The 12391-nt window shown below is 50.1% G+C and overlaps 2 protein-coding genes and 1 non-coding gene across 3 annotated transcripts; 2 read left to right on the forward strand and 1 right to left on the reverse strand.

The window, feature by feature from the left end:
* Positions 1 to 1258: 1258 nt before the first annotated feature.
* On the forward strand, positions 1259 to 4791 carry LOC123120731 (eukaryotic translation initiation factor-like). Its single transcript, XM_044540721.1, has 5 exons — positions 1259 to 1596; positions 2822 to 2990; positions 3119 to 3244; positions 4303 to 4368; positions 4470 to 4791. Exons 1-5 carry the CDS (start codon positions 1379 to 1381, stop codon positions 4518 to 4520), a joined length of 630 nt encoding a protein of 209 aa, XP_044396656.1. The 5' UTR covers positions 1259 to 1378; the 3' UTR covers positions 4521 to 4791.
* A 1263-nt stretch (positions 4792 to 6054) lies between these two features.
* LOC123120720 (cellulose synthase A catalytic subunit 7 [UDP-forming]) lies at positions 6055 to 10307 on the forward strand. Its single transcript, XM_044540713.1, has 8 exons — positions 6055 to 6354; positions 6459 to 6574; positions 6669 to 6738; positions 6845 to 7004; positions 7115 to 8204; positions 8307 to 8870; positions 9105 to 9455; positions 9548 to 10307. Exons 1-8 carry the CDS (start codon positions 6153 to 6155, stop codon positions 10133 to 10135), a joined length of 3141 nt encoding a protein of 1046 aa, XP_044396648.1. The 5' UTR covers positions 6055 to 6152; the 3' UTR covers positions 10136 to 10307.
* TRNAG-GCC (transfer RNA glycine (anticodon GCC)) lies at positions 8942 to 9012 on the reverse strand. Its single transcript has one exon. It is a non-coding gene; the product is annotated as a tRNA-Gly (tRNA).
* Positions 10308 to 12391: the final 2084 nt, after the last annotated feature.

A 12391-nucleotide genomic window follows, 5' to 3' on the forward strand; every position in this document is an offset into this window, starting at 1 on the left:
TCCCTCCGTCCAACATGCCCATCTGAAAGGACACAGATAGTTCAACCTGCCTTCGCACACATGAGCAATAGTCCAATGCAAATGCAACCTATGTCATGGCAAGGATGTGAGACACTCAAGACATATTCAATGTGATCAACACAACAAGAGAAGCACATACAAAAAAAAGATCACTCTCAAATACTCAAGCATATATGAGATTGGGCATTTTTTCCAGTTTATGTTTTTCCTATTTGTATTCTTCTCATTTTTTTTCTTTATTTTCTTTTGGGGGTCGCTACGCGTCGGCCGCGGATCTTTTTAAAAGATCCACTGCCTCGACAGTCGTTTGATCTCGCGTTATCCAGCGTCACGAGTCTTTCCTCATCATTGAAACAAGTGCATTGTTGCAGAATCCTTCTTTGCAATAGACCATATGTTGCAGAAACATTCACAGTAGAGATTCTGTTACAGGGTTATTATTTTTTTGTCTCAATTTTTTTTGCAACATTGGTGTTGTTGTGGAACGACTTCTGCAACACATATGATGTTGCAGATTTGTTTTCATCTTAACTTTTTTGCAACATGGGTGTTGTTGCGGAACAACTTCTGCAACACAAATGATGTTGCGGAATATTTTTTCCGTCTTAATTTTTTTGAAACATGTGTGCTGTTGTGAAAGGACTCCTGCAACACAGGTAGTGTTGCAGAAAAACTGTTAAGGTGGCAGAGGCACGCGTCACGCGCGGACTGAGTCATGTGGTGCCACGAATAAGGTGTTTTGCACTAAGATGTGCATTGTGCACCGTCCGGTGGAACTTGGTTCTGGCGGCTGCATGAGTGGCGGAACGCTACGCGTGATCGGCCGGCTGATGCTAACCATTTCCCTTTTCTTTTACCTTCTATATGAAAATTTTCTAGATCACAGGAAAATCGAGGGAATCAAAATAAATCGAGAAAACCCAAAAAAAAATGCTAAAACCGGTGGATGAAGGGCCAACGTCGTTACGCTTCTTCAGCCCACAAAAGATCAGACACAAACTGGGTGAGAAGCCCAGGTAAGACCCACACGGCTCATACCCACCTCTGCCCCGAAAATTCTAAACGCACGGACTAATACGGGGAGTTTACGGACTCTCCTTCGTTAACTAATCTTTGCCCCCCCTGATTTTCAGGGGGTGTGGGGCCCTCACACTTATTTCTTCCAATCATATTATTCCAGCTAAGCCACCCCGTGAACAGTAAAAGTTATGCCCGTGCGTGTAGCAAAGCTCCCTCTGCCCCCCCTTTCCTTCGGCGGCTGCTCCTCTCTCTCTCTCTCTCCCTCTCTGTCGCTGCGGCTCTCGCGACTCATCCTCCCCATCCCAAAACCCTCGAAAAGCAAAGGCGGCGGCGCGACATGGCAGAGGTCGAAGCTGCGCTCCCGGTGGCGGCGACAGAGACCCCGGAGGTCGCGGCCGAGGGCGACGCGGGTGCGGCCGAGGCGAAGGGGCCGCACAAGCTGCAGCGGCAGTGGACCTTCTGGTACGACATCCAGACCAAGCCCAAGCCCGGCGCCGCCTGGGGCACCTCGCTCAAAAAGGGCTACACCTTCGACACCGTCGAAGAGTTCTGGTGGTACGTGTGCGCGCTCCTCTCGCGCTTCCTCACCCGATCCGCTCAGATCTGATCCAGTCATTTAGATGTTCTGCTGGTTCCTGTTCCCAGTGGCTACGTGATGGGGATTTTTGGCCGACAATATCGAGTTATATATGCCACCTTGCCCAACAAATCCGAAAAGTATAAGTTGTTAGGTTGTTCTGAAGATACCTGTTGATTTGTATGACTAAGTGCTACAAATTTGAGATGTTGTTACTGCTGGTGGGTCGAGGTCGGATTGCTTTTGGACAATCTTGTTTTGTTGTATGCCTAGCTCTCATATCTTGGGAGGGTCTTGTGGGGCGTTTTTAGCATTGGTCAGAACTTTGTTGTATGTTGGAATGATGCATATATGATACTATTTGGCACTGTAGCTGATAAAGGATTATTTCGTTGCTATCAACAGTCCCTTGGACTTTTAACATTTTATATACACGTTGAACTTTTCCTATGTACTTTTCAATTTAAATCAACTTTAGGTACTAATATTCGTATATTCCCACTTGAGCATGACAAGTTTTATGTATAGTTTCTTCTCCAACTTCCTCCTGAGTATATTGTGGAAGGAAAATCTTCCTACGAGTAAGAATAATATGGTTCTGTTTGGCGAATAAGAAATCTCAACATATGTACACGAGACTTAAGTGTTGTTTATATTAAGTTTGCATGTGTCATTATTTGTATGTTGAGATAAACAAACATTTGCTGTTTTTAATTGAATATAAAGATTCCTAGATTTTTTGATAGTTGGACACCATTGCTTGAGCTCAGTCTCCGGCTCTCCGCCATTTCATTGTTTCTTTCTGTTTCTTACTTCGTTCCTTTAGGCACCCTTTACTCGTTGGTGCTTCCTTTATGGGAATAAGGGAAAACCCTATATTACTAAATAGCAATAATAATCTTACAGTACAAAACACATTTTGGTTTGTTTATGGACCAATCCATCGCAACATATATTTTCAGATACAAACATGACCATAAGACCAGTAATGTATAATCATATTTGAGGAGTAGCAGTATCAAATGCACTTGATAACGTTGTGCAGTAAAGTGAAATCAAAATTCTGTTTTCTGTTATGCTAAACTTCTTCTACTGCAGCATTTCTTCCTATTTTCTCTTGAACAGTTTGACTATGATTATGCTATATGTTTCTACATTGTAAAATTCCTTCTTTAACTTACGCCTTCCTGGTTTTGTCGGCAGCTTGTATGATCAGATTTTCCGTCCGAGTAAGCTGGTAGGAAGTGCTGATTTTCATTTATTCAAGGCTGGGGTAGAACCAAAGTGGGAAGATCCAGAGTGCGCAAATGGGGGCAAATGGACTGTGATATCTAGCAGGAAGGCCAATCTTGATACCATGTGGCTTGAAACGGTAAATTTCTGTAATATTAATATTTTATTTCTCCGAGGTGCTTAGATCTACCATAGCATCGCATGCTTTATCTGGGTTCGTAAGTCCCTACCAGCGGAATCCTTTTGACTAACCTTGTAAACTTGCAGTGTATGGCTCTGATTGGAGAGCAGTTTGATGAAAGCCAGGAAATTTGTGGTGTTGTTGCTAGTGTCCGCCAGAGACAGGATAAGCTTTCATTATGGACTAAGACTGCCAGTAACGAAGCTGTTCAGGTTTGTTTTGGGAACAAAAACATTTTGCAAATCAGCCTCACCGATGTTGTTTTTTGCACATTCTAATGTATTGGTTGAAATGTTGATGGGGATAGTAGCCCAGTGCTTCCTCACCTCTTGTAGAGTCCACAATCAACATGCATCTAGTTTTGTGGATTATTTTAGGGAAAATTTTAAACAAACGAGCACTCTACAGACCACAGTTCTGATGCATGAAACAGACCAAAAGCTTAATTACAAATTGTAAATAACCCACTATATGGCAAAGCAAAGTATTGATTGGACAACCAACTTTACTGGTCCATGAAGCAGAAAAAGCCTTCTATTCAATTGACAAAAGGTCACTCTTCATATCTCTTGGAAGTGAAAACAATTTAGTTCCGAAGGAAAAAAAGAACTATATTATTCTAGTCAATGCTGTTTAGCTGCAGCCTGCAGGGATGGTACCAGTCAATTGTGTTGGCAAGGCTAGTCTTTGTGGTGCTGCACTGATGTTACCTGTGTCTGTCATGCAATGTGTTTACAAGTAGTTACTGTACATTGAAACACTCTAGACTATAGAATGTATGTATAACATGAACATGCATTGGAAGAAGATGCTCTTAAGTTTTTATTTTCACTAGGAAAAGCACTAAAGGAAACATTTGGTACTCACTAGTGTACTTAATAAATTTGTTTTGTATTTAGCATCAGTTTTACAAATCCCTTTTTTTTACTTGTGTGTTTATTGAAGGACGTTCCCATGTGGGCATTTTTCATCTGTTTTGTAGTCCCTCTGTCCCAAAATGTAAGACGTTTTTTGACACTATTATAGTATCAAAAAATGCCTTACATTTTTAGACAGAGGGAGTACAATATAACTAGATCAAGCTTTAGAGATTCTCTTTCTTTCCAATGCATGCATATGTAGATAATAATATTGGGCCGCCCTTCCATTTATACAATTTGGTCCATTTGCCATGAATAACACCAAGCCCCAGGCTGCAACTTATATGTTGCTGTTTAATCATGCTGAGATGGTTGTTAATGTGTTCACCCCTTCTTTCATCATACTACAGGTAGACATTGGCAAGAAATGGAAGGAGGTGATTGACTACAATGATAAGATGGTCTACAGCTTCCACGTATGCCTCTTCTTTTTTATTGCCCAAAATTGTGCACTAGGCACTCGTAGAAAGCATTCTATGTCTGCAGCTGACTCTGTTTTGGTGTCACTCAAATGCAGGATGACTCAAGAAGTCAGAAACCAAGCAGAGGTGGACGATACACGGTGTAAGGCCGCACACATGATGAAGACTGCAGCTTGGAAAAGTGGCCGTGTAGTGTTTTACTGAGATTCGAACCGCCTCAGCTAATGTTGTTTGAGGCAATTTTCCAATCTACTATGTCGTTTTGCTCTCTGATTGCTTGTGGTATGCAGAGATGTTGTATGCACTAAATTTTCCTCGCAATATCCCTTGATTTTAACAATCCAGAGGAGGAACCCCGCCTCGTGTGGGAAGTGGGATGCATTATCACTGTTTTAAGCATATATTTGCCTTGTTCAAGACTTACGTATTCGCTGTTTAGTCCACATTTGTGGGCTTCGAAAAGCTGGCAGGAAAAAAAAGAATTTTGCGGTTCTAAGTTGATGAGACTGTGTTCCATACATGTCCAAGTCTGCATAATCTGTTTCCACGTGCAATCTTCCTTTCCTCGTTACCCTCCTATCAATATTTCATGCTTAGATCTAATTTGTTTTTGTACCTTTGATCTTGCCCAATGATACCTTTTACGTTTGAGGAAGTGGAAGTAAGATGTGGCTGTTTAGATGCCGGTCATTGTTGATGATTGGTATCATCTGGCTTGTGAGTTCAGCTCTAGTCTTTGAATATTGTTGAATGTGGTTGCACAAGAATTAGCTAGGATTGCTAGAATTTTGATTTGTAAAGAGTGGTTAGGTAATGCTCCTTCTGACCTTCCCCTCCTACGTAAAGATGTAAGGGCATGTACAATGGTACTATCTTAAGAGTGCCACGTAGGATATATGGTAAGGTGGAGGAGAGAGAACTCATAAGAAAAGACTTGTCTTCTCTTATTTAAAATAAGACAAGAGATGATCTCTTAGCACAATATGTCTCACCATGTTTTTAGGAATAACTAATTATTGAAGATAAGGCTAAGAGATGACCCATTGTAGACAAATTTTTTTGTCATCTCTAAATTACATACAAGACTTAAGATAAGACTATCTTATCAACCATTGTACATGCCCTAAGCTTGCTCACCAATGAATAGAGAGGAAAAAAGAAAAAGAAAAAAGAGTGAAAGTATGATCTTGCCCTGCGTCGGTGTGCTCCTACGCTCTGCGGTCACAAGGTCGCATGCTTCTCCCACCATGCATGTCCCATTTATACACGCACTGACTTGAAGCTCACTCACGCACGGCTTCACCCTGGCACAAGGAACACCGATGGATGCGTCACCGCGAACCACCCCTACGTCGACGTCTCAATTCACCGCTTGCTTCACCCACGGTCTTCTTCCCGCAGCACGTTCCTGTCCACCATTTCCTTCTCCTTTTCCGCATTTTCCATCCATCACGCAGGTCCTTTTTGCTTCAAGAACACTGCGGCATTTTCCATCGCACCTAAACAAAGAAAGAAACACCAGACGCAGGGCTTGCTATGCAAGCGATCGATCCACGCTGTGCTGCCTTGCCTTGGCTTGTGCTCTAATCAAACCCGGACTCTCCACCCCACGGTTGGTGACGGACGCCGCCCTGCCACCTTACCGCGCCATCTAAGCTATATCACCTCTTAGCCTCCTCCTCCATGTCCCTTCACCGATACCTCACCCCTCCACCACCAGACCATCATCACCCCCACCGCCACCTTGCGCGGCACCGTCGCAGTGTCGCGCACCAGCCATGGACACCGGCGAGCCCAAGGCCAAGGCCGCCAAGGTGTGCCGCGCGTGCGGCGACGATGTCGGGACGCGGGAGGACGGCAGCCCGTTCGTGGCGTGCGCCGAGTGCGGGTTCCCCGTGTGCCGGCCGTGCTACGAGTACGAGCGCAGCGACGGCACGCAGTGCTGCCCCCAGTGCAACACCCGCTACAAGCGCCACAAAGGTACTGTATCTGCCATGTTATGTACCCACATTGGCTCGTAAACGGCCAGTTCATGCCACGGTTCATCACAACTGGGCACATTCTGACGGAATCTACTGTCGCAGGTTGCCCGAGGGTGGAAGGGGACGAAGAGGACGGCGACATGGACGACTTAGAAGACGAGTTTCAGGTTAAGAGCCCCAAGAAGCCTCACGAGCCTGTCCCGTTCGACGTCTACTCGGTGAGATCGCTGTGCAATGTTTACTGGAGTCCATTTTTGAACAAACCAACCGAGCCAACCGTTTTTGTGAACTGACGCGACGCTTGCCTTGCAGGAGAACGGCGAGCAGCCGCCGCAGAAGTGGCGCTCTGGTGGCCCGGCGATGTCCTCCTTCGGCGGAAGCGGTCAGTGCAGAACACAACACCTCTTTTTTCTTCTTCTTCTTGTTGCTGCATGAGAGTGATCTGAAGAACTGAAGAGGAGTTCGTGTGGTGTGTGTTGATTTTGCAGTGGCTGGCAAGGAGCTTGAGGCGGAGCGGGAGATGGAGGGGAGCATGGAGTGGAAGGAGAGGATCGACAAGTGGAAGACCAAGCAGGAGAAGAGGGGCAAGCTCAACCGCGACAACAGCGACGACGACGACGACGACAAGAACGACGACGAGTACATGCTGTAAGCCCCCACCGTCGCCAAAGTTCAGTTCGAATTCGCTGACCAACAACGTAGTACACTAGTACGTGGTACTCATCGCGCGCCGAAATGAAAATGGATCTATGGCGCAGGCTGGCGGAGGCGCGTCAGCCGCTGTGGCGCAAGCTGCCGGTGCCGTCGAGCCAGATCAACCCGTACCGCATCGTCATCGTGCTCCGCCTGGTGGTGCTCTGCTTCTTCCTCCGCTTCCGGATCATGACGCCGGCCAACGACGCCATCCCGCTGTGGCTGGTGTCCGTCATCTGCGAGCTCTGGTTCGCGCTCTCCTGGATCCTGGACCAGCTGCCCAAGTGGTCGCCGGTGACCCGGGAGACGTACCTGGACCGGCTGGCCCTCCGGTACGACCGCGAGGGCGAGCCGTCCCGGCTGTCCCCCATCGACTTCTTCGTGAGCACGGTGGACCCGCTCAAGGAGCCCCCCATCATCACGGCCAACACCGTGCTCTCCATCCTCGCCGTGGACTACCCCGTGGACCGCAACAGCTGCTACGTCTCCGACGACGGCGCCTCCATGCTCTGCTTCGACACCCTCTCCGAGACGGCCGAGTTCGCGCGCCGCTGGGTGCCCTTCTGCAAGAAGTTCGCCATCGAGCCCCGCGCCCCCGAGTTCTACTTCTCCCAGAAGATCGACTACCTCAAGGACAAGGTGCAGCCGACGTTCGTCAAGGAGCGCCGCGCCATGAAGCGCGAGTACGAGGAGTTCAAGGTGCGGATCAACGGCCTGGTGGCCAAGGCCGAGAAGAAGCCCGAGGAAGGGTGGGTGATGCAGGACGGCACGCCCTGGCCCGGGAACAACACCAGGGACCACCCCGGGATGATCCAGGTGTACCTGGGCAGCCAGGGCGCGCTGGACGTGGAGGGCCACGAGCTGCCCCGGCTGGTCTACGTGTCCCGTGAGAAGCGGCCCGGCCACAACCACCACAAGAAGGCCGGCGCCATGAACGCGCTGGTGCGGGTGTCGGCGGTGCTCACCAACGCGCCCTTCATCCTCAACCTCGACTGCGACCACTACGTGAACAACAGCAAGGCCGTCCGCGAGGCCATGTGCTTCCTCATGGACCCGCAGCTCGGCAAGAAGCTCTGCTACGTCCAGTTCCCGCAGCGCTTCGACGGCATCGACCTCCACGACCGTTACGCCAACCGCAACGTCGTCTTCTTCGACGTAACACCCCATCCTCCCTCCCTCCCTCCATCTGACACTTCGTGTTTCACTCCGGCGTTGGCCTGAGCTGATTGATGATGTGGTGTGGCGTTGCGATTGCAGATCAACATGAAGGGGCTGGACGGCATACAGGGCCCGGTGTACGTTGGCACGGGGTGCGTGTTCAACAGGCAGGCGCTGTACGGGTACGACCCGCCGCGGCCGGAGAAGAGGCCGAAGATGACGTGCGACTGCTGGCCGTCGTGGTGCTGCTGCTGCTGCTGCTTCGGCGGAGGGAAGCACCGCAAGTCAAACAAGGAGAAGAAGGGCGGCGGCGGCGACGACGAGCCGCGGCGCGGGCTCCTGGGGTTCTACAAGAAGCGGGGCAAGAAGGACAAGCTCGGCGGCGGGCCGAAGAAGGGGTCGTACAGGAAGCAGCAGCGCGGGTACGAGCTGGAGGAGATCGAGGAGGGCATCGAGGGGTACGACGAGCTGGAGCGCTCGTCGCTCATGTCGCAGAAGAGCTTCCAGAAGCGGTTCGGGCAGTCGCCGGTGTTCATCGCCTCCACGCTCGTCGAGGACGGCGGATTGCCGCAGGGCGCCGCCGCCGACCCCGCCGGCCTCATCAAGGAGGCCATCCACGTCATCAGCTGCGGGTACGAGGAGAAGACCGAGTGGGGCAAAGAGGTAAATCGTTCAGTATTTAGTTGCTAGTTGCTCACTGTAAAATTTCTTAAGATAGAAAATTTTAAAAAAAGTGCACCAGCCGGGAATCGAACCCGGGTCTGTACCGTGGCAGGGTACTATTCTACCACTAGACAACTGGTGCCTGGATGAGCTCTTGCCATTCGTGATCGTGTCATTCTCATTGATAAGTTTTGCCTAACAATCCATTTAATTTCTGGCGTGAAAATTATGCAGATTGGGTGGATCTACGGGTCGGTGACAGAGGACATCCTGACGGGGTTCAAGATGCACTGCCGTGGGTGGAAGTCTGTCTACTGCACGCCCACGCGGCCAGCGTTCAAGGGATCGGCGCCCATCAACTTGTCGGACAGGCTTCACCAGGTGCTCCGGTGGGCGCTCGGCTCCGTCGAGATCTTCATGAGTCGCCACTGCCCGCTCTGGTACGCCTACGGCGGCCGTCTCAAGTGGCTCGAGCGCTTCGCCTACACCAACACCATCGTCTACCCCTTCACCTCCATTCCCCTCATTGCCTACTGCACCATCCCCGCCGTCTGCCTCCTCACCGGCAAGTTCATCATCCCCACGGTAAGCGCTCATCACTTCTTTCAAGCAAGCTGTGGTCTGCCAGCTTTGGCAAGCAAGTGATCGGTTGGTGACCGTGCGTGGGTGTTGTGCAGCTCAACAACCTGGCGAGCATCTGGTTCATCGCCCTGTTCATGTCCATCATCGCGACGGGGGTGCTGGAGCTCCGGTGGAGCGGGGTGAGCATCGAGGACTGGTGGCGTAACGAGCAGTTCTGGGTCATCGGCGGCGTGTCGGCGCACCTGTTCGCCGTCTTCCAGGGCTTCCTCAAGGTGCTGGGCGGCGTGGACACCAACTTCACCGTCACCTCCAAGGCGGGCGCCGACGAGGCCGACGCCTTCGGCGACCTCTACCTCTTCAAGTGGACAACCCTGCTGATCCCACCCACCACGCTCATCATCATCAACATGGTCGGCATCGTCGCCGGCGTCTCCGACGCCGTCAACAACGGGTACGGGTCCTGGGGCCCGCTCTTTGGGAAGCTCTTCTTCTCCTTCTGGGTCATCGTCCACCTCTACCCGTTCCTCAAGGGGCTCATGGGGAGGCAGAACCGGACACCCACCATCGTTGTGCTCTGGTCTGTCCTGCTCGCCTCCATCTTCTCCCTTGTGTGGGTCAGGATCGACCCCTTCATTGCCAAGCCCAAGGGACCCATCCTTAAGCCGTGTGGAGTACAGTGCTGATTGGCCTTAGTTATCAATGGCTCGCACACATTGCGCTTTTGGGGCGGTTCATATTTGACTTGCTTATTTTGTACAAGTTTTGCAAGCGAGATAAAGTGTTGATTCAGGGGGTTTCAAGTTGTAAGAATTTCTTCAGGACATTATATTGAAATGGAAGGACACTGTTTCTGCATCTCTATCGTTATGAGCATAATTTATTTGATGCCAAAAGTTGGTAACTGCCAAATGTTGTAGAGATTGGTTCCTTGCCAATTTTCGTTGCCAATCTCATAAAAGATCGGAAATGTTAACGCCCACACGTGTGGGCGTTAGCCATCTCAACCACACGCCTCCATCGCCGTCCAGCAGTCTCTGCACGAATCTTGGCACGTTTGGCCTGATTTTGTGTACCATGTAGGATAAGGCGCGTGTGTGGTGTGTGACATAGTTCGCCCACACGCCGGTTGCCTCCCCGCGGTTAGCGGTTGCCACTCGGGGGCGTGCGGTGGAACTGCTCTGCGCCCGCACGCCACGCCCGATCGTGGTTGCCGTCAAACACGTCGCGCACTTTGCCCCCCCTCCCCTCACGGTTCCATTTACTCCTCCCCTCAGTTACTCGCACAACCCATCCCGCAGTTCAGTCGATTGGAGGAGAAGACAAGAGGAGAAGACGACGGCGGAGGCGGAAGAGTCGACGGCATTCGCGGCCATCGGTGGGACTCGCCGGACTAGAGCGTCTTCGCCGGAGCGCCTGCAGATTGAAGGTAATGCTTCCTCCCACGCTCAAAATCCTTGCCTGCATTTATCCCCTCCCCTCCGTGGTCGATGCTTCGCTCGAGATTCATCGAGATTCAGGCGGGTTAGCGATGCGCCGGCGTTCCCGCCGGCGGCGGAGTCTTGTGCTTGCCGTTTTCGGTGGCATTGAGCAGTTTCGTCGCCGCCGCGGTGGCGGTCACGCCGGTGTGGTTCGGCCTGTCCGGAGCCACATCCTGGTTGTGCCTTGGGATTGGGCCGTCGTTTTTCTGTCCGATAGTTGCGCATTGCCTCGAAATGCTATTTGCGATCAGTGCAGGGAGAATTTTGTTGATGAATTTCAAGTTATGATAGTTGCCATTGAACCCTAGATCTAGGTAGTTATTTTTCAAAGTGCAGTATGAATGCAAACATGGTAGTTTGAGTAACTATCTGCACCGCAACGGTGGAGCTATGTAGAGAGCTGAGGGGGCCGTGGCCCCCCCAGCCCAGATGAATATTTTTTACCAGGTAGTAGTATTGTAGGCCCATCAAGCCATGCACGTACACTTCAGGCACACAGAGGGCAACCTACTTCCGCTTCCACTGTTCGTCTCAATTCATGAACCAGCCAACCTGCCACCATGCCGCTGCATTCGCTCGACGTGCCCAAGCCCATAGCAACTCACCCTGATCCACGCGCTCCGTCGGTGAACATCCCGGTGTTAAGGAGGGAGGAACAAGGGCGTGCCTCAGCCCTTTGACCGTCGTCTCCTGCTCTTTGCCACTGGCCTCGCCGGTCCAGTGCCTATCCACGTCGGCCGGCCGGCCGGCCAGCCGGCCGCCCATCGTCACCGTCCACCCCTCCAAAAACAAATTTGCAAGCGCTCTGTGCGGCTAGGCCCACCCATAAATCGTGTTGCGTATGTACGAGTAGGACAGTGAAATTAGGAAAACAGGGGCATCACTAAACTTTGGAATTTCTTGTTGTTTCTTGTATGAGTTTGATTAGTAATTTAGCAATTAGTATGCATATTTATCTGATCTAATTGGGGATTTATTGTTACTTGCATCACAAATTTGCATTTGTTCTTCTCAGTAGACAGATCAAGTGACCATGGTTAAGGGCAGCAACGGCAAACCAGATTCGATCATTAAAAACACTAGGTAGAGTTCTCACGTTGGTTGTATTCATAGTCTTATGAAGTTGTTTAACGCGATAGATTTTGTTATCCAAGATATAGTTGCTGATAGATCATCGCTGCCACCAATATGCATAAGTATAAATTTGCTTCAAGGCTACAAGTTCTAGCTTGTTGCGGTTGGTTAATTTTTGTTTTGTCATTGGCCCCCCCATATATTCTTGTCAAGCTCCGCCACTGCTGCACCATATGGCAACTAATTTTCTGATCGACTGTGATAGTTGTCACAAATATGTTTTTCATGTGGCAACTAATTTCGTGCACATGCTATGGCTGTTGCCACGCTGTAGGCATGGTAAAGTGTAGTAAATAGGTAGTCATGGCAGTTTCAGCAACTATGTGC

The sequence above is a fragment of the Triticum aestivum genome, chromosome 1B (genome assembly GCF_018294505.1).
Source record: "Triticum aestivum cultivar Chinese Spring chromosome 1B, IWGSC CS RefSeq v2.1, whole genome shotgun sequence".
NCBI lineage: Eukaryota > Viridiplantae > Streptophyta > Magnoliopsida > Poales > Poaceae > Triticum > Triticum aestivum.